At 39.2% G+C, this 22464-nt stretch overlaps 2 protein-coding genes across 2 annotated transcripts in view; one reads left to right on the top strand and one right to left on the bottom strand.

Annotated features, from left to right (window-relative positions):
• The window catches only part of BOC (BOC cell adhesion associated, oncogene regulated), a 253113-nt gene extending 246497 nt beyond the window's left edge, over positions 1–6616 (bottom strand). The window contains exon 1 of the mRNA XM_030941125.1: positions 6495–6616. The gene's annotated coding sequence lies outside the window, so the exon portion shown is untranslated. The remainder of the gene's footprint in view (positions 1–6494) is intronic.
• NEPRO (nucleolus and neural progenitor protein) lies at positions 6414–21827 on the top strand. The gene is made up of 9 exons (XM_010361033.2): positions 6414–6605; positions 8560–8714; positions 12435–12514; positions 13039–13170; positions 13629–13706; positions 15050–15411; positions 16080–16141; positions 18363–18622; positions 20753–21827. The coding sequence occupies exons 1-9, from the start codon at positions 6503–6505 to the stop codon at positions 21219–21221; spliced, it is 1701 nt and encodes a 566-aa protein (XP_010359335.1). The 5' UTR covers positions 6414–6502; the 3' UTR covers positions 21222–21827.
• The last annotated feature ends 637 nt before the right edge of the window (positions 21828–22464 follow it).

The following is a 22464-nucleotide window of genomic DNA, read 5'->3' as shown; positions in this document are numbered from 1 at the left end:
AAAAAGAGTCAGGGACTGGAACTGCCATTACCTGGAGTGAAGACAGTGTCGGGCAACACTGCCAGGGACAATGGAGCAGAGAATATTCTCTCCTGCTCTTGCCTTCAACCTCCCTCTAGTGGCCCATATTGGTATATCTACAGGCTAGCCAAGTAGTTTGCAGAGTCCCAGTCCCAGCATCACACAGCAAATATAGAAGCATGGGATTAGAGCTGAAAGGCCATAGGGGAATAAGCCAAAAGGTATGTCTCTGAGTATATTGTGCATATGCATATCATGTGCATGCACACACACAAACATCTTGGTACACAGCATTCTGGCATTAAAATTAATTTTTTTCGCTGAGCAAGGTGGCTCACGCCTGTAATCCCAGTACTTTGGGAGGCCGAGGTGGGGGGATCACCTGAGGTCAGGAGTTCAAGACCAGCCTGGCCAACGTCGTGAAACCCCGTCTCTATTAAAAACACAAAAATTAGCCAGGCACGGTGGGTGCCTGTAATCCCAACTACTTGGAAGGCTGAGGCAGGATAATCGCTTGTTCCCAGGAAGTGGAGGTTGCAGTGAGCCGAGATAGTGTCACTGCACTCCAGCCTGGGTGACAGAGTAAGGCTCTGTCTCAAAAAAAAAAAAAATAAATAAATAAAATAAGTAAATAAATAAAAATAATAAATAATTTTTTCTCATTACAACAATACTTTTTTTAATATAAAAAAATAAGCTCATAGAAGAAAAAAAAAAATCTATCCTACTGCCAGAAAAACAACCATTCATTTATATCCTCCCAGACCTTTTCCTCAACGTGTGGATATGCATTTTTTTTCAAGGAATGACATACAGTTTTCTGAACTGCTTAAAAAAAATCTTAATGTATCATTAATAATTGCTCACATGAATACATATTTATTTACAACAATGGGTTTTAAACTGTTCTAGGAAATATCTTGGGCAAGTACCTCAGGAAATGGCCCCTCAAAATTGCCTTAATGGGAGGGCCTTGCATTCCCCCATACCTCCTTAACCATTGCAATCTTGCTTTTATATATTTGTTTTACATAGTAGGTTTCTATATAAGATTTTGTGGGGAATAAAAAATTCCACTGCCAAAATATTAGAAAGTAATCGAATTATTGTGAGGATATAATGTCACTTTCCTTTTTCATGATTACAACAAAGAATAACTTTGCACCTAAATTTTTGTGTGAAGCCCTAGTAACACCAGACACTGTGCTTTTTACTCTTTGTCTATTTGATAGAAGCTAAAAATTATTTTAATTTGTATTTTGTGAATTGCTAATGAGATGGCCAAGGTTTTACATTTAATGGTCATTTGTATCTGTGACAGCCTTTTTTTTTTTTTTTTTTTTCAGTCTAGAGATTTGTTTACAGTATGGCCCTAAAACCTTAGTTCTAATGTACATAGCCTGTGCTTTTTCCATGTCCCCTGATTCAAGGAAGCTCGGATTTCAACATCCATTGCTCATCCAGAACACCATCTCCCTGCTCTCCTCCACTCTTGGTAATGATCTCAAGTCCTCCTCCACTGAGAACACAGAAGCTGCCCATCACTCCATTCCAAATAGATCCATATGTATACTATTTGTATGTTTCTTCCTGGCTCAGAAAATAAAAGGTTTTGATATTTAAGTCAACTCCTTTACTTCAGCACTTGATTTCATCCCTGTTTGTCTCTTCTGGTTTCGAGGATGGTATCTGGCAAACAACTGATGCTCAGAAACTTTGTTGAATGAGTAATGGGTCTTTCTCCATCAATTTTCTCCTTTTTGTAATATCCAGCTTCTTTCACACTTTGAATTCTTCCTTTTAGCCTATATATATGTTTAATCAAGTCATTTTCTGTCCGTGATGGTCAACTTTATGTGTCAACTTGGCTAGGCTGTAGTACCCAGTTATTCAATCAAGTATTAACTTAGGTGCTGCTGTGAAGGTATTCTGTAGAAGTGATTAATGTCTACAGTCAGTTGACTTTACTAGAGGGGATTATTCTGGGTCATGTGGGTGAGCCTGATCCAATCACAATCAGTAGAAAGGCCTAAAGAATAGGACTTAGGTTTTCCTGAAGATGTGAAGAAAGAAGAAATTCCACCTGTGGACTTCCTCTTCAGCTCCTGCCTGAGAGTTTCCAGCCTTATGAATTTCAGACTTTCCTATCTGACCCCTACAACGGTATAAGTCAATTTCTTTCTGTAAATCCCTTTATATATATCCCACTTTTCTCTTTGGTTGGTGGAATCCTGACTGGTACACTATCCTTAAAATCAGAACAAAACAAAACAATACTCTTCTTGATCCTGCATCTCTCTGTCACCAATAAACTCTGTTTTTCCTCGTATCTAAGCTACTAAAAATATTGTCCTATATTCACTATCTCTACTTCATCCCTTTGCAATCACTTTGGAGCTATAGTCCCATTTATTCAACTGGTGAACTGCACATTTTCTCATGGATAGCCATGGGCAATCTCAAACTCAGTACATCAAAAGTCATCTTATCACCCTTGCCACCTACCTAAATCTATTCTTCTTCTGAATGTCATACTTCAAACTTAAGGTGAAAATCTGGAAATCATTTGTATTAGTCCATTCTCACATTATTATAAAGAACTACCTGAGATTGGGTAATTTATAAATAAAAGAAGTTTAATTGACTCACAGTTCTGCAGGCTGTACAGGAAGCACAACTGGGGAATCCTCAGGAAACTTACAATCATGCAGGAAGGTGAAGGGGAAGCAGGCACATCTTACATGGCCAGAGAAAGAGAGCGAGCGAGCAAAGGGGGAGGTGCTACACACTTTTAAACAACCAGATGTCATGAGAACTCACTATCATGAGAACAGCAAGGGGAATTTCTGCCCCCACTATCCAATTGCATCCCACAAGGCCCCTCCTCCAACATTGGGGGTTACAATTCAACATGAGATTTGGGTAGGGACACAGACCCAAACCATATATATCATCATTCTAGACATGCAAATACGTAAATAGGTTGAGCATCTTTAATCTGAAAATCCAAAATCTGAAGTGCTCCAAAATGCCAAACTTTTTGAGTACTGACATGACGATACAAGTTACCCTGAACACATTAATTTTCACTGTATTAATGGTGTATCATTTTTTTTTTTACTATTAAGCACACACATGTGAATAAGTAGAAAAAAATGATTACTTAACAGTAGCATATAAATTCAGAGTCAGGAATGATGTTGACACCAAACAACCACAAATTGTCCACATGGGTAATTAAGATGTACACAAACTTTGTTTCATTTACAAAATTACTAAAAATATGTGACAGTTTCTTCAGGCCACGTGTTTAAGGTGTGCATGAAACACAAATAAATTTCATGTTTGTACTTGGGTCCCATGCCTAAGCTATCTCATGTATATTTGCAAATATTCCAAAATCTTAAAAAATTGGAAATCTGAAACAATTTTGGTCCCAAGCATTTCAGATAAGGGATACTCTCAACCCATGCTAGACATCTAAATACTCTCTATATCCAGTAGAAATGCTTGAAGGTTTGGACCTTCATCATTTTTGGCCTTAGCTTTTGTAATAGAACAGATGGGCCTGATCTCCTTACTTCCAACATCTTCCCTCCCAAATTTGTTCTTCAGAGTGCTCTTCTGAGGCAAGGTGACAAAAATTGCTCTGCCTAAGACTCAGTGAGTGACTCCTTTATCACCTATAGCAAGGGCATGTCAACCTAGACTACCATCACAAAGACCTTTTAGAAACAGTCCGACTCAGAACTAATGAGTAAGAATTTCCAAAGTGGGACCTGAAAATCTCTATTTTTAAAAGTTATCCTGGCAATTTTGATAATCATTTGGGTTTCTGAACTACTGGTCTTCAGGTAAAAATCCAAATTCTTCCCACAATGTGACACCAGTATTTCCAGCTCCATCCCTCAGCACAAATCATGTCCCAGCAGTACCAATTCAGGACTAGTGATTCTTCAAACCCATGCTGCTTAACATCTCTCTGTAGGAATATCCTTCTTCCCTTAACTGCCTGGGGAGTTCTTATTCATCCTTCATATGACTCTATTCAAGCATCATCTAACCTCATATCCAGCCAGTAAATATCTACTGAGGCCCTACTACATGCCAGGCTCTGAACTAAGCATTGAGATAGGAAGACCAGTTAGCTATGTCAGTGGTAGTTCTCGCTTTCAGTAGGTTCATATGCCACTGGAGAAACAGACATGAAAGTAAACAAACAAATACAATACAGCAAGGTAAATTATGTGAGAGAGGCTCTGGTAGGCTGAATAAAGATCTCTCCACCTTACACCCAAAGATGTTCACATTCTAATTTCCATAATCTATAACTATGTTACCTTGTACTGAGAAGAGATTTCGTAGATACATAACCAGGCTGCTTGAGATTTCAGCACCCCAGTAATTTTTTTTTTTTTTGTGACTGAAATAATAAAAAGTTTGATCAGGCCCTTCCTTACCTGTACATGTTAACCACCTGCTTTTTGCCCAGTATTCCTTGTTCCCACAATGTAATTATAAACTGCTGATGTACTATTTCTTTGTCAAGCAGAAGAAGATAACTTCAGTGTCATAAGAATAGTTTGCAGAAGGAATGAATTCCTTGAAGGACATTGCAACCAGCTGCCATGTACATACGGCTGCACAAGGTATTATCTGAAACGGAAGAAACACAGACTTTTCCCCTGGATTCCTTGAAACTCCCTCTCCATTACTCTCTAGCTTCATAAAAACTCCCCGCTTCTTTTTTGTTATTGTGTATCTGAGAGATCTTGCTCTCTTGCCCTCTCGCTTTGGTCCAATAGAATAAATACTTCTCTATCTCCAAGCACCAGTATCTCAGTATTTGGCATCAGCTGCCCATCCGGTACATGAGCCTGAATTTGGAGTTCTAAAACAGGTGTGATTAAGTTAAATATTCTGAGATGGAGTGACTATCCTGATTATCTTGATAGGCTCAATGTAATCACAGGGGTGTTTTTAAGAGGGAGGCAGGCAGGAGGGTGAGAGAGAGAGAGGAAGAGGAGACTGAAAAATGTCATGCTGACAATGAAGGTGGAGGATAGTGAAATGAGCCAAGGAATGAAGGCAGCCTCTGGAAGCTGGAAAAGGAAAGGAAATGAATTCTTCCCTAGAGATTCCGGAAAGAACCAGCCCTGCCAACTTCAGTCCAGTGAAATTAATTTTGGACTTCTGACCTCCAGAAATGTAAAATAACTTCTACTTATTTCAAGTCATTAAGTTTGTGGTAATTTGTTAAAGCATCAGTAGAAAACGAATACATAAGCCAACATAGAGCACTGTGGTAATACATTAAAGGGGCCTCTGTATCAAATTATGGAGTGAGGATGGGGTGTTTAGAAAGAATTACCCAAAGTGACGACCCCAAAGCTGAGGAAAGGAGATTGTTTCTGAGGATGACCCAGGTAGAGTAAGGAGATGTGTAAATACGCACAGAAAGAGCATGGAAAGTGTTTCAATAAAGTAAGACTGCTTGCACGAAATAGTAGTAATAACATCAACAATATTAACTACGGTACATGTTCATTGTTTGCATGCCAGAAGTGCCTTGGCATTTTACCAGTCTGTGAGATTGATACTATTATTATCATCTTCATTTTACCCACAGGGATGGGTAAAATGGGTCTGGAGGAGGAGGTAAGTAAATTTCCTGAGATCACCGAGCTAGTAAACAGCAAAGCTAGAACTAGAATCTTGGCAGGCTGTTTCTAAAACACTGTTTTTCTAATACGTTACTGTGGGAGTCTTAAGAACTTCAGGGGGCATTAGCAAGGCTGAGGATAAATGAATTATTAGAAAGATATTAATGAGGTAAGGATCACTAGAGCTTAGAATACGATCTTGTCTTGGAGACTGACAAAAGTGGGAATGACAGACAGGTGTCTTCCAAGTTTCTTTGATGTGATCTCGGTTTTGCTGTGGTTCAAGACGTAAAGGAGCCTTCCTTTACCACCCAAAGCAAATCACTCGTTCTTCGCTACAAATTCCACACCTTGCATAAACCTCTTTATTTCTTCCTTTTTCCCCTAATGTCTGAGGCAGAATTGGGGGTAAAAGCACCAACTCAATTCTGGGCCTCATTTTCCATATTTGTAAAATGCCTGGAAGTATTTAATAGTTACAAACTTGGTTGTGCTTCCGAATCCCCTGCGTGAAGTTTAAACAAAATGCAGATTCCTCACCCCATTCTCAGAGATTCTGTTGGTTAGTATTGGGATGGGGCTTTTTTTCTCCCATGACTCTACGCGGCCACGTATTGGTAACCAATGTACAGATGACGGGGTCCTTCCCAGTCCCACGCTTTTACTATGCGAAGGGCGCCTTCGGCCCGGCTCCCGGCCCCGCTCGAGCCCCGCCCCCTGCTCTCTTCCGGCCCGGACTAGGTCCGATCGCCCCACCTCCGGTCGCTAGACGTGCTCTCGCGTAGCTCCGCCTTTCCCAAATCTACCCACCTCGCAAGATGGCTGCGGTGCCGCCGGGCCCGGAACCCTGGAACCGTGTGAGAATTCCTAAGGCGGGGAGCCGCACCGCAGTGACAGTGCAGAACCCCGGCGCGGCCCTTGGTGAGTGAGGCGCCGGGCTAGGAGGGGGGAACGTTTCCGGGGGAGGCCGACAGGCCAGGCCGGCGCACGTGGCGGGGGCGGTACCGGGACTTTCCTGGCCCGGGGGACGCTGGGAGAGGGCGCGGGACACGTAGGGGTCGAGCGGTCCCAGGACTTTGCTGGTGTAGCTCGTAGGGCCTCTGGCTTCGCAGTCCTTCATTGAACCAGCTGTGCTAATGCAGGGCTTGGTTGGAGAGATGGACTAAGGCTTAGCCGTGCGCTGAGGGGGTGGAGAGAGGTGGACTCAGTTGGTGCCTGGGAACAGTGCTGCCTGGGAACCCTTGCTCACCCGGGTCTTGGGAGTCTTGTTTACCCTTCCGTCCATTTCCCCTTTCCGTTTTTTTCCTGCCCCCTGCCCCCGAGGAGCGGTGGACGTCACCTAAGCACTGGGACTCAAACTGCGATCTTTTCGGACCTCTATCTGCTTATCTGTGAAATGGAGCTAGTCCTCCTCCTACTCACAGGGGCGTTGGGAATATCTAACGATGTAATTTAGGAGACAATGCTCTGTAAACGACAGTGTTTTAACACCTAAATGGATGGTATTTGTTAGGGTGAAGGGCATATAGTAGGTAGGAGCCTGGCGCAGGAGCCAGGTTGTTTGGGTTTGAATACTAGCTCTACCCTTCGCTGGAGCTTGAGGGAGTTACTGAACCTTTCTGTGCCTCACTGTTCTCACTTTCAAATAGAGATAAAAGTAGTACCTTCCTCATAGGACTGTTTTAGGGGGATGAAAGAGTTGATAACGTAGAGAAAGCATTTCGGACATTGCCTGGCATGGTAAATGAACATTCAAATGGTAGCTGTTACCAATGTTAATACGTAGCTCGGGGGCCCAAGGGAGAGAATACAGTCAGTCTTGGGTTCTTTGTTTCAGGTTGGGCTGGTAAAGCCCTTTCCTCATCCCTGTTTTCACTAGAGACAAACTAAAAACCATGACTTTAAGCTGCATAAAGCCTAAAACAAAACAGAACAACACAATAAGGCGGATTGGACAAACTTGATTTAGATCATCACATCCCCTTTCCCATATATCCATCCTACACACTTTACGGATTATCCCATCTGTCCTTCCTACACACTTGACAGATTAATATTCCCTCTTTCTCTATTCAGAAATTGTTCAACAATTCCTATTAGGCATGGGAAATTCACCAACTCACTACCCATCCCCGAGGCAGCCCATTCTGTCTTCAGATAGTTGTTGGGACAGTAAGAAAATTCTTGTTAGGTAGCAACCAGCCTTTACTTCCACCTGGAATGCTAGTGCTGCCTTTAGAGCCATAAATAACACATGGACTGCATCTTACGGACTACTACAGATTTTCAGACTAGGAAGCATCTGCTGATGAGCACCCGGTGTTCAGTCAGGCGTTCATCAAATAATACGATTTCCAGTTACTGTGGTGGTTTTTCTTTTCTGAATATGTCTGTGTCTCTCTTAAAGTGATATCCAAACACAGAAGCCTTGATTTTGAAGACTGTGAATTTATTCATTCTGTCTTGCTTTTGGGAATAGCAACATGGGGAGTTAGAGAATTATTACACATGTAGTGACATGTGCCCCACCTCCAAGGTGGGGGCGTAAGTGTACACGAGGCGTAAGTGTACACCAAATGACTGACAGCAAAGTATTCATATGAAAGATTATTATACCATGTTAAAATGCAATGTAAAGATACAACTTCTTGTTTAACAGATGTTCTCTTAATGATTTCGTAGACTTTTATGTCATCTGTTACCGTTTTTCAACTTCTCTTATACTTGCAATCCTTATGTTCTTACAGTTGAGACAGATTACATTTGTTTTTGATTCCTTTAAAACAAATAAGGGAAGATGCTTTTTTTTCAGTGTGTTTTTAATATACTTAATATAGAAATATGTACTAAATCTTATTAAATATCTCTGCTTCAGACCTTTGCATTGCAGCTGTAATTAAAGAATGCCATCTCGTCACACTGTCACTGAAGAGCCAAATCTTAGATGCGGAAACAGATGTGTTATGTGCCCTCCTTTACAGCAATCACAACAGAATGGGCCGCCACAAACCCCATTTGGCCCTCAAACAGGTGAGGAAACCCGGTAGATGAGACCCAGCCTGTTCACTTGAAAATGTAGAGCACACTGCCACTTACTATTTTGCTATTTGTGGAAATCTCCGTAAATTACTTGTGTTTTATAGGCCTATTGCCCACAGTTACATGTGCACTTTCTTTTTTTTCCTGAAAGCATTTCAGCATTTCAAAAAGTAATTTTTGTCAGAAAAGAAGTATGTTTAGATTAATTCTTTCCCAGTCTTGTTTCTAATGGGCAAGTAAACATTTTCTTCATTATGTACAATCTATAACAACAGTGCCTTTGCCCAGCACAAAGATAAAGTGAGTTGAGCAAGACAAAATGTTGGACATTAAGAAACAGTTCCCTGGGCATAGTCAAAATGCTGAAATTTAAAAAAAAAAAAGAAAAAAAAAACTTGTCTTCTTATTATAGGGTACATAATCTAATTGGTGGTATGTTAGAGTAAATGGATACATAGCAAGTTGTGGTGTAAACTGGTTTCATGTAATGTCTGGAGCTTAAGACAAAATTGGACCCTCCAGCTCAGGGGCTACGCCATAGAGTAGCGCCTCTCTTAAGCTGGCTTCCTGATATGTTCATTCATTCATTCACTTAATTCCGCAGGTATTTTCTAGAAGTTCAGAAGGCTATCCATTGTGTGACAGGGCTACCTTGCAAGTGTTTTTGAACTTTCTGTGTGCCAGGCACTCTGCTTTGTGCTGTGTATAGAGTAGTGAAAAAGATGGACATAGTCTCTAACCTTATAGATGCATGCTTTCTAGTTAGTTTTCCACCCCTAGTACTTAAAGCAAACAGGGTGAAGATTTCATCAAAGAAACATCTGGGATCATGGTCTTTCCCTAAATTTTCCATTCTAGGGTAGCTTTTATCTTTTTCCGAGTCTTTTTAATCCAAAAGCAAGCTTGCTAACCCTCCCGGTGAATGTATTTTTCCTTCTAGCTTCTGGGTTGTGAATAATTGCCCCATCATAAAAATTTGCCATTCTCTAGTCTCTCTCTTTTATGTAGCTCTCCCATCCAGGCGGTCCATGAGACAAAACTTCCTCTGGATCTGGTGCCCTCTTCAGTTCTGGCTGCCATTTTCCTCTTAGACCTCGTCAAATTTTAGTTGTCTTACTGTCATAACTGATGGTTTCTCTTTCAGCTTTTCCTAAGCTCTGGCATATTCTAAATATTAAAACTAGGTTAATCATCTGAAAATACAACTTTGATTTTTAGTGGTTCTCCATTGTGTCCTGAGTAAAGACCAAACTTCTGGCTGGGCGCGGTGGCTCACGCCTGTCATCCCAGCACTTTGGAGACTGAGGCGGGTGGATCACGAGGTCAGGAGATCGAGACCATCCTGGCTAACATGGTGAAAACCCGTCTCTACTAAAAAATGCAAAAAATTAGCTGGGCGTGGTGGTGAGTGCTTGTAGTCCCAGCTACTCGGGAGGCTGAGGCAGGAGAATGGCGTGAACCCGGGAGGTGGAGCTTGCAGTGAGCTGAGATTGTGCCACCGTACTCCAGACTGGGGGAGAGAGCAAGACTCGGTCTCAAACAAAAAAAAGAGACCAAACTTCTTAGTTTGGCTTACAAGATCTGTGATCTGGCCTTTTCAGTCTTAGTTCAGGCTTCTCTCTCACATTCAGATAGATTATATTCCGGCCAACCTGGACTCTTAACAAACCTTCCTGCTCACTGTGTGTGTTCCTACTTCTGAGTCTGCTTACCTGGTTCTGTATGTTTAGAATGCCCAGCCTTTCCATGTCTGCCTGTTAAACGCCTTCCTATCCTCTAAGTCCCGGCAGTGATAATCTATGTTATAGTGATCTCATTTTAAGTTGTATTTTTCTGATTATTACTGAAGTTGCTTTTTTTTTTTTTTTTTTTTTTTTTTTTTTTTAATTCTTAGCTATTTGGGCCTCCTCTTTGTACTTCTCTTATAGCATTTAATATAGTCTGTGTTGTGGTAGTTATTTGTGTATATATTTTATATTCTGTGTGATCCCTGAGGTAGGAAACATGTTTTATGCTTATGTTACTGCTGCAGCTGCTATTACCACTTCTACTGCCTTACAACTGCTTAACATTTCACAGTTTACAGAGAACTTTCATGTAAGTACTAGAATCGGCCTGTCTCTAAACATCCCCCTAAGTGGAACACAGAAAATAGTTTTGATTCCTGTTCTGTGGAGTACATGTAGGGCATGCTGGGAGATAAAATAGTATTAGAAACTTCTGTATCTCTAGTTGCTAAAAATCTAGTAGTAAAGATAGGAAGACATGTAAAATATTTTATTAAATGCTGAAATAAAAACAGACCCTATTTAAAATTGCAATCTTCTCAGCACTTCCTCTCTGCCTTATTTTTCTTCATAGCACTTACCACCACCTGCCATTGATTGACTGCCTTTCTCTCCCAGCTATAGTGTAAGCTCCACAAGGGCAATGTATTTTGTCCCTTTTGTTTACCGCTATAGTCCAGTTCTTAGAACAGTGTTCAGTAAGCACTCAATAGCATCTTTTATTTTTTTTTTTAAAAAGGTAAGAGTCATGCATTGTACAAAATGTTATAGGAGTTCTGTAGTCCTCAGGAATACCACCCAAAGGGCAGCATGGGACTGCATCTAGACAGATAAAAAAATTTGGATGGGCGTTGATACTGGCAAGGAGAGTATCTTGCCAGAGCTTCTAGAAATTGAACCAAGGTTATGGATTCTGTTTTAACAATGGTTTTCAGAACAATGGAGGGAACAATCTTTAAATTCTTTGGTGTCAGCTCCTGTCTTTTTCAGTTTTCAAGTGTGGACACCATCCTTTGAGGGAGGTATTGACAAACCAAGATGGTAAAGCACTTGGAAAACATAGTAAGTGAACTGTGGTTCAAAAGGAAACAAAAGGGAAAAAAATTCAAGAGAGAGAAGGGAGGAAGAGAGAAGATGCGGAGGAACATAAGGACAAGCTTCATCTACTCAAAGAATGTATTTGTTCAGTGATTGAAGCCAATCATTTTCCTCATCTCTGGTACTTTATAGACTGTTGAAATTTAGTAGTTAATAATTTGCTATCTTGTTTTAATAGTTTCACTATTAAAAATTGTGTTGTCGGCCTGGTGTGGTGGCTCACGCCTATAATCTCAGCACTTTGAGAGGCCGAAGTGGGCGGATCACAAGGTCAGGAGATTGAGACCATCCTGGCTAACACAGTGAAACCCTGTCTCTACTAACAATACAGAAAATTAGCCGGGCGTGGTGGCGGGCACCTGTAGGCCCAGCTACTTGGGAGGCTGAGGCAGGAGAATGGAGCGATCCCAGGAGGTGGAGCTTGCAATGAGCAGAGATGGCACCACTGCACTGCAGCCTGGGTAACAGAGTGAGACTCTGTCTCTAAAAAAATAAAAATTATGTCATCTCAGCAAAATTATAATCTTGAGAATAACCTATACTTGCTTTTGTCCCCTTTATAACATCAAGCTCATTGTGGCATATACTAATTTCTTAGGAGTCACCTGATTTTAAAAATGTGTTTGGCTGGATAAATTCCAAATTTGTAACCAGAAGCAATTGCTTGCACTTTGGATTTCTCAACCCTGAAAAAAAATAAGGTATTCTGTGATATTTAGCATAGTTCCATTTTTTGAATACCTAGAACTGTTTGCTTTCCTGGTCATAATCAGTGACCCTGTCTGCATTACATACACATGAATTTGAGCTGCTCTTCTTCTTTCAGGTTGAGCAATGTTTAAAGCGTTTGAAAAACATGAATTTGGAGGGTTCAATTCAAGACCTGTTTGAGTTGTTTTCTTCCAAGTAAGTGGTCCAGTTGCTTTGTGATGTGGTGGGCTGGGAACTCAATGTCTTGTGATCTCCCTTTGGATTTCTCTATGCTTGGTGTTGGAATATAACCAATTATACTTCAGCTGTATACATTTTGTTTTAATGTGGGGCACCTGGTGTTTGTGGTACTCTTCTGACATTGATCTGTCGGAGTGACTGGTGTGACGTTGAAATCTGGGTCATGGTAGGTTATATTAAAACGTCAGAGGGCTGTTATTGCGCATAACTATCTCACATTGAACTTAAAGCAAGTCTTCACTTGAAAACTGCTATAGAAATGCTTTATACTTAAAAATGAAAGTAAAGGGAGTTTGCAGATAGCTGAACATGTGAAGGGTTGCCTAGGGAGGATGTGGAAGCTCTGTGCTTCTGCCATACCTTGCTCTATGCATCTCTTTATTTCAATCCTTTGTCATATCCTTTAACTGGTAAATGTAAAGTAAAAAAACCTTTTTTTTTTTAAGTGAAAGTAATGTACTTTTTCTATTTTTTTCAAGTGAAAATCAGCCCTTAACTACCAAAGTGTGTGTTGTCCCCAGTCAGCCAGTGGTGGAATTGGTGTTGATGAAGGTTTTGGGAGCCTGCAAGTTGTTGCTCCGCTTGTTGGACTGCTGCTGCAAAACATTTCTGTATCCTTGAATATCTTAAAGACACCTTCTTTTGAATTGGAATTGTTTGGATATTTTTAACAGTATTTTTATTTGAAAGCTAACACTTTATAGGAGTTATAATCTACAGGAATTCTTAAACTTTTCCTTCTTGGCCTCCTTTTCTCAGGAATTGCCTGATGCAGCCATTGCCAGAGACTGCCTGTCAACTGTTCAGCATGTATTAGCCTAAGAGCATTGACAGCTAGAAATTCTTAATCTTAGAAACTAAACTTTAAGAACTAAATTTAATAATGGGAGCTCTAGCAGAGTTTATTACCATATTTTAAAGATTTAAATTCTTAAATAGAATGTGTTTTAAGGCTTTAATACCTTTAAGAAAATTCTCTTTACTTCCAATATATTTCTTCATTCATGATTGTAACTTACAAAACCCACATTACTTTGATTTTGTTTTCTGCCTTAAATTGATTTTCCAGTTTGACTGTGAAACATCTAGGTTTGCAAGAGTTCATTATTTTAAACCTTGTGATGGTTGGGCTGGTGAGCAGATTATGGTATGTACACACCTCTGACATCCTTCATTTCTTTCTCATCTCTTTTCAGCCTAGGTTTCTTATTAGTAGTTTTCAAACTTATTTTCCTATGGGGTTACGGGAGGTGCAGGTATTCTCTATCTTGATTTGATCAGAGTTTTTTGGGGGTAGATTGGGAAGCTGAGTGCTAATGGCTATGTCAAAGGAGTAGGCTTTGTATCTCAATCCACGAGATCAGCCCAACACTGAACAACTAAAAAAATTGGGACTGACTGGTGTCACATTGAAATCTGGGTCATAGTAGGTTGTAGTGAAACATCAGTGGGCTTTTATTGAACATTAAAAAAATTAATGCCTACGACAGGGAATTGCAGTAATAAAAAATTGTTGGCAGTAGTCATATTACAACAGGCCATTTAAAATGATGCTATTCCTGGGCTGACTATATCACTTGATTCTTTCTGTCACTTGGTTTCTAATTTTTAATGGCAATGATAAATGCAATTTTTGACCTTCTTATGTGCTAGCCTCTTTTCTTCCATCTCAAACACCACTGCTTTTTTGAGCATATTTGGTTGATGTGCGCTGGTAATATTTGCTAACTAAGAGACATTCTTTTGCATGTCTCTCAGTACATATTGTGAAACTGATCTGATGGATAATTAGAATTTGTCCGTATCTGTAAGAAGGCCTGTTTTGGGCCATTTCAAGCAATTAAGATTATTAGCTCTAATAAGAATGTAAGAAAACATTGGATGGGGAAAAGAAAAAAAGTGTCTGTATTTAGAGATTGAAAACTTTGCTTTGATATCTTAACCTGGATATCTCAAATATTATTTCCTATTGTTTTATTATAATTATTCTACTTAATCAGAGAATCAGAGGTAACAATGTTTGATTACTAATCATTATTTTAAAATGCTAAACCTTTGATATTCTTTTCTGTAATGAAAATAGCTTTAATTTTTGCTGATTATAATACATGCCTGTTTTAAGAAATTTAAAAAGAAAAATGTGAAGAACCTGAAATTTGCCTGAAATCTCAACATCTACCACACTTAAGATATGCATCCTTTTGTACATTTCTCCATGTAGTACTTTTTGAATATGTATATTTTTTTCCTGGTAGACTATCCTACAGTTTTTTGAGTAACATTTTATACTTGGATTTTTCTGTTGGGATGGACTAATCTGGCTGTTTGCAAGTGTGCACCATAGTATTTTTTTGTACTGGAGGACAAAAAATTTTTGTACTGGAGGACCTTGATAAGCCATTTATTTTCAGTTTTCAGTCTTGCAATTTATTATGTAATCTGCAAATTGTAATTACTGGTTAATTAATGAGCTCCTATTTCTTTCTCTAGGGTTCTCTATAAAGGTGTTTTAAAAAGGTTGATTTTGTTATATGAGCCTTTGTTTGGATTGCTTCAAGAGGTCTCTAGGATTCAACCAATGCCTTACTTCAAAGATTTTACCTTTCCTTCTGATATTACTGAATTTTTAGGACAGCCATATTTTGAAGCCTTTAAGAAAAAAATGTCTACAGCTTTTGCAGCTAAAGGAGTAACTAAATTGCTAAATAAACTGTTTTTAATAAATGAGCAGTCACCAAAAGCCAGTGAAGAAACCTTACTTGGAATTTCCAAAAAAGCTAAACAAATAAAGATCAATGTACAGAATAAAGTGGATCTTGGACAGCCAATAAAGAATAAGAGAATCTTCAAAGGTAATTTGCTTTGATATAGCACATACTCTAGTAAAACCAAAAAAATAAAAAATAAAAGGAAACCTTTTGAAAGTAATAGGCATTGCATAGAAGGAAATTCAACATCTCACATCTTAATTTTGACTTACATTGATTATCTATAGAGAGGTATGATGATACCTGTGCTTTCTTTTTTTTTTTTTTTTTTTTTTTTGAGACGGAGTCTTGCTCTGCTGCCCAGGCTGGAGTGCAGTGGCCGGCTCTCAGCTCACTGCAAGCTCCGCCTCCCGGGTTCACGCCATTCTCCTGTCTCAGCCTCCCAAGTAGCTGGGACTACAGGTGCCCGCCACCTCGCCCGGCTAGTTTTTTGTATTTTTTAGTAGAGACGGGGTTTCACCGTATTAGCCAGGATGGTCTCGATCTCCTGACCTCATGATCCGCCCGTCTCGGCCTCCCAAAGTGCTGGGATTACAGGCTTGAGCCACCGCGCCCGGCCGATACCTGTGCTTTCTAAGCTTGAGTACTTTAAGTTATTTGTTTCTGTAATTGCTTCCTAGTTATTTGCTTGCTTTATTCCTTTATTTATTTTGTGGTAATTTGGCAAGAAATGTCATGCACTTAAGAATTTGTTGTAGATTTGAAAATAGTATGCCTAAGGTTTTGTATCTGCAATTTTTCCACCTCCACAGAGAAGTCATCAGAATTTGATGTGAGGGCTTTCTGCAACCAGCTGAAACACAAAGCTACTCAGGTTTGTCTGGCTTCATTAAATTTAGCTTATGATTTCTGCTGATTTGTAGAGGATGCTTCTTACCAAGGGCAGAGATTGAATCTTCTCATTTTATCCCCAGCTCTAAGCTTAGTGCCTTCTTAGTTGTCAGTGTGTGCGTCTGAATGAATAGAGGCAGGGGATTTGTAATACATCTAGTTAATTCAGTTAATAGAGTACCTTCAGAAATATTTTAGTAGGAGTTTCTCTAGAATTTTAAAGTAACCATAAAATCTGTTGTTAAGTATGGATTGTACTGCAGCTTAAGAGTACAGGCTTTGCAGTCAGATAGTTGGTTTGAATCCTGGCTTTGGTACTAGCTGTGTGACCTTCTGTGAGTTTCCTGATCTCTCCGTTCCTCTATTTTGTAATAGTAATATGTGCCTCATAGGGTTGTGCTAGTTTTAATGCATGTAAAGCGTTCGGCAGTCTGGGGTATGGTAAGCATTTAATTGGAGTTAGATGTTATTAGCTACTGTCATTTTGGTCATCATCCTCATCGTTTTGTCATGAAGCTATTCCTTTACTCTTGTTGAGGTTCAAGTTTTAACATGATTGATTAATGTTTGTAAATTCTGTTTGTTCTGGACCTAGCAGCATATAAGTACATCAGCATTACTGTTTTACTCAGTAACTTGACTTTTTGTTTTTAACCCTGTCTTTGCAAAATGTCTTTACTTCTGATATTTTTCGTGGGTTAGTTTACTTCTTTTATTTAAGAATTCTTAAGCATACTTTCTTGAACTCTTAAGGACTCCAGCTTCCATTGATGTTCTGTCTAATTCATGAATTCAGAGTGAGGAGTAATACTTTCTGTGCCAGGCATTGTTCTAAGTGCTTTTATATGCACAAAGTCATGTAATTATGTCACAAAAGATCTGTGAGGTGGGCATGCTTATTACCATTTTCATATTTCAGATGGGGAAATTGAGGCATAGAAAGGCCAAGAAACTTGGCCACATAGTGAATAAATGGCAGAGCTGCAATTTGAATGCAGGCAGTATGGTTTCATAGTCTGTCTTCTTTACCATTCACCAGTCCCCAGAATAGTTTTTCAACGGTATCTCAAGAACTACGGTGCTTTGTGAGCCTTGAAACTTCTGCAGCCTGTGCCCCTGTTTGTAGGTGACTGGCTTTGAAGTTGGTGGGTCAGGATCCCTCTTATTCAAGACTAATTGCTACTATATTTTTAGCAAATAGCACTAACTTGCTTAGCTTGCTTTTAAAGTGAACTACTTCTATTGATCACCAAACATAAACTATTGACATGGGTCATTACTTTTATATTTTCTACTTTTTTTAAAAGTTCCTTTTGAGTGTAAGAAATTTGGAAGAAGGTAAGCTTTGAATGAATGATAGAGCAGATCATCTCGTAGGCAGCATATTTTCATAAAGAAATAGTAAACGTTAGTAAAATCTAAATGTGACTTGGTATAGAAAGAAGGAATTGAAGAAGTAAAGGTGCCTTGTCAGAGATGGTTGAAGTAGAATTGGAAGTGTTGCTCAGTTGAGCATTTTTAACAGATACTCAGCAGGCATTAACTGATTAATGGCCTTATTCTGCTGGGCGCTCTGCAGGGCCCCATATCTTCCCTGTTTTCAGAAACATTTCTAAATTGAGGAGGTTTACTCAGAATATGGAAATAAGTGAAAAACGAATTGTGATATTCTGTCGATATGGAGGAGAGGGGCCTTCCAGTGATCCCCCAACCCTCTGCAGTTAGGCTTTGACCAGTATTTAAACGTGGGGTTTTATTGTTGTGTATGTGAGATATGTGTGTTAGAATATTTATGTTAACTTTCCTATGTCAATCTAACTCAGCTGCAGATGGGACCTGTCCTGGTACAGAGGGGGAACAAAACAACTTGTATTTGGAGCAATGGAGAAAAATTCAGTTTTTAAAGACATAAGGAAAGCTTATTGAGCAAAAAATTTCCTTGAAGACTGACAAGTTATTTTTTTAATTTTTAGTTTTTGTGGGTACGTAGCAGGTATATATATTTATGGGGTACATAAGATATTTTGTTACAGGCATACAGTGCATAATAATCACAGGGTAAATGGGGTATCCATCACTTCAAGCATTTAGGGACTGATAAATCTAATTTTTAAATTTTGATTATAAGCTAAATTTCCCTGTTGTCATATAATTACAAGCCGGTAACATGTCCAATATATTTTTCTCATGTTTTCACGTTTCAGGAGACCAGCTTTGATTTTAAATGTTCTCAGTCCAGACTAAAGACAACCAAATATTCTTCTGAGAAAGTGATAGGAACGCCTTATGCCAAAAGTTTTGTGCAAAGATTCCGAGAGGCTGAGTCCTTCACACAACTTTCTGAAGAAATCCAGATAGCAGTTGTATGGTGCAGGAGCAAAAAACTCAAGGCTCAGGCTATTTTTCTGGGTAACAAACTTCTTAAAAGCAACCGGCTTAAACATCTGGAAGCTCAAGGTACTAGGTAGGTATATTGCAAAAATTATGTTCCTTTACTTTTTCTGTTGTTGTTACGAGTAAAAGTGTATATTCAGGTCACTTTTCTTTAAAATGTCATGTCCAGCAGCCGCAGTGGGGCTAAACTGGGATGTACTCAAACTGCAGTTCCATTTGCTGCTTTTGTTGTAAGAGCAAAACTGTATCATTGGAGAAAGAACATAAACAGGTTAATTGGACCTCAAGCATTTATGCTTTTCATCATTTCCATCTGCTCATTCCGGAACCATTAAGAATGTCTGTTGTGCTGAGCCTGAGGATACAACTGCATAAAGACATGACTTGGTCTTCAGGGAGCTCAGAGTCTTCTGGAAAGGCAGCCCTTCTGCAGATAGCTTCAGCGCAGTGCAGTGGTATAAGGGCATGAGAGCAGAAGCAGAAGGTGCCTGCCTCCCATGAGGCCCACACAAGACTGCTGGGGTCTTGTACTGTTGCTACTTGCTACTGTTTGTATCAGCTGGACTTTATATATTTCTTTTCTGTGATTTTTATATTCAGAACTGTTTAAGGGTGCTTATCTTTGCTTGTGAACCAGTATTGCATGAAGTATTACATGAAGTTAGACATTAGACACTTCAGGGCTTAGTGGTAACGATTTCAAACACAAATAGGTATTAAGAGCCTATTCCACCTTCACAGAGGCAATTTTCTGATTTGTTTTTTTATTGTATTCTTTAAGAAATATCCTGTGCATGCCCTATAATTTCTTATCCATAGTTATAGAGCTATTCAGGGATTTAAAATTAATTCCTGGGGAGGAAGCACATATTAAAAATGTTGTTAAATTTTCTTTTGAAGTTTACAGAAAATATATTCCTGTTTCAGAAAAAAATTAGTATACAGTGAGGGTTTTGTAACACATTTTGATTAAAAGCGACAGGAAAAACGGTTGAATATTCCTAAGGGATAAAGTGCTTGAGGGGTTTTTACATTGAGATGGGTCCCCTAAAGGTGTGTAATAATCTAAAAGTGATGTATCCTATGGCTGGAAACGCAGCCTGAGATGGAGAGAAGCATTCTGTTTAAAATTGGGTTTAAAATCAAGGGTAGATGAGGCAGAAGTAACAACTAAAAGTTAATGAGAAGTGTGGCAAACTGCTGTTTATTTGTTAAACCATTACTCAGTACTCCCCAGATACAGTGCTCCTTCATATACTGCCCTGTTTTGCTGTTTCATTAATATATTTGTAGTAAACTTTATAATTTATTTAATGTCCGTAATAACACTGTGAGGTAGACAGTATTATTCCCATTTCATAGATAGGTAAATGGCGTTAGATGTGGAACTCAGTTCAGGCCCTCTGTTTTCCTTTCAACTCTGAAGTACACCCACCTTCTTCCCACTTAAATGCCACTGCTTATAGTAAGATAAGAAAATGGTTTGGAAGCAAAGATCGTGATTTATTATAATGGGCTTCCTCAAAGTTTTATATCCATGCCCATCTTTTAAAATCTATCACAAACAGTGAAACAATTCAGTAAGGCACTGATGAACCTTGTGGCAGTGTACCCTGTGTGGAAGCAAAACACCTAAAATGATCAGCTGTTTGATTTCTGAATTTCCAAACTTGAAGATGACATATGAATCATAATTAGGGTAGCTTAAGGCTGTCAGTGTGTCTGGGCCAGAAGCCCTGTCTTCACATTCTTTTATAAACTTCTCTTAGCCTTTATTCCTTTTTCCTTGTTCATTTCATGCTACAGCATGAAGCTGATTATCCAGATTCAGATTAATATGTACTGGCAGATTTTTTCATTTATGATGTTTCCTCATGTCTACTCATTACATTATGAACAGATTTAGCAGTTATGAGGGAAATGCTCTAAAAGTACAGGGGTATCTCACCATTCAGCAAATAACTAGCGGCTGTACTTTTGAGAGTTTGAAAGCAAAATGGGGACACATTCGTCTATACTTCAATCAGAGGGCATTTGTGCTCTGAAAAAGCAGACTTGGGGTGAAACATTTTTCAATGTGGTTCTGGGATTGTACACAGGCATAGGACTTGTAGATAAATTGTGTATTTTTCTTTTCAGTTGGTAAAGAATGTTTTTCTGCATCTTAAGCCCTGATTTTTCCTCTCTCTGTCTTTTAAAGTTTGCCAAAGAAACTAGAGTGCATAAAAACGTCTATTTGCAACCACCTTCTTCGTGGCTCAGGTATCAAAACTTCAAAGCATCATCTGAGACAGAGAAGATCACAGAATAAATTTTTACAGAGACAAAGGAAACCACAGAGAAAGTTGCAGTTGACTCTTTTAAGGGAAATTCAGCAGTTCTCTCAAAGGACTCAGAAGACTGCTGCAGATACCAGTGCTAAGTGGAGACTCTCACACTGTACTGTGCATAGAACTGATCTCTACCCCAACAGTAAGCAACTCTTGAATAGTGGAGTTTCAATGCCTGTCATACAAACTAAGGAGAAAATGATGCATGAAAATCTTAGAGGCATCCATGAAAATGAAACTGATTTGTGGACAGTGATGCAAATAAATAAAAACAGTACATCAGGAACCATTAAGGAGATAGATGACATTGATGATATTTTTGCTTTAATGGGAGTTTAGGTGTTCATATGTGAGAATTTTAAGTGATTAACAAGGCTAGGTCAGTGTTCTAAGTAGAACTGCTAAGATCTGGAAATACCACCTGGACTCACAGAGGAGCTGCTTTAGTGCAGCATTGCACAGGAGTTCAGTTCAGTTCAGTCTACATTTAAAGTAGCACTGTGTCATTTCATCAAGAAGTATTTGTTTTTGGTTTCAACTACATGCCAGGTGTTAATATGAAAAATCTGCCACAGCCTACCTTTGAGAAGCAGATGTAATTCCTTGAGGCTAGTAAGTCTCTGAAAAACTGAATAATTTTATGACTTACTAGGCAATTTAATAATCGTTTGCAAAAACCATTGTGTCTTGAGGTAAATGAGGAGGGAGGGTGGGGGATAGCAAGGAAACAACTGAAAGGTCACTTTGGCCTTATTGGTTCCATTGTACATAGGTCCACCTCTGAATACTGGTTTGTAGCTCCTGACAGTTATGCTGTCTTGTTTATATGTTGGAATTGATCATCAGGGTTTGCCACTGCTTGTATTACCAGGGACTGGTTACAACCATTATTTCTCTTCATTTGCTCAGCTTATCTCATATTAAAGTGAGTTTGGAGTTCTCCAAGAGGTTTTAATTGTATTTATTTGGCTACCAGTGATTGATTGCAAATAAACCTTTTTACAAAAAGGATATAAGGTGGTTTATGGTTACATATGATATATAACAGGGTAACAGGTAGAGAAAATAAAATGAAAATATCAGGTTAGGAGACACAAAGTAGACCCAGGAATGAGGCTAGAACATTTATAATTTGTTGTTGATGCTGTCATCTGATAGGGGATGTTGCTCATACTGTTGCTCTGAGGGAGTACATCTTGAGTATTTTCAAATAATGATGTGAAGTTTGAGGTAGGTATCTTTCCAATGTTCTACTTTACTAGAATTAGGTTAAGCTTCTCTAGTGGCCTTAACTTTTGTTACACAGAGATTTAAAGAAAACCAAAGCAGTACCTTAGTATGTATGTACTGCATCCTTCTTTTCCTCAGCCACCCTATCGTAACAAGTTATTTCCCTTCCATTCTTTATTTGGCTTTGTTCTTTCCCTGTCTGCCTTCTGCATTTTCTCAGTTATCTACCAGTGGTTCTCAAACTTTAGACTTTTTGAGAATCGCCTGGTGGGTTGCTAAAAGATGCAGATTAGTCCTTTCCTAGACACTGATAAACAGGGGCCAGAAACCTGCATTTTTAACACACAGCCCA

This window comes from Rhinopithecus roxellana, chromosome 1 (genome assembly GCF_007565055.1).
Source record: "Rhinopithecus roxellana isolate Shanxi Qingling chromosome 1, ASM756505v1, whole genome shotgun sequence".
Lineage (NCBI taxonomy): Eukaryota > Metazoa > Chordata > Mammalia > Primates > Cercopithecidae > Rhinopithecus > Rhinopithecus roxellana.
Note: the sequence above shows the minus strand (reverse complement) of the source record. Positions and strands in the feature narration are given on the sequence as shown.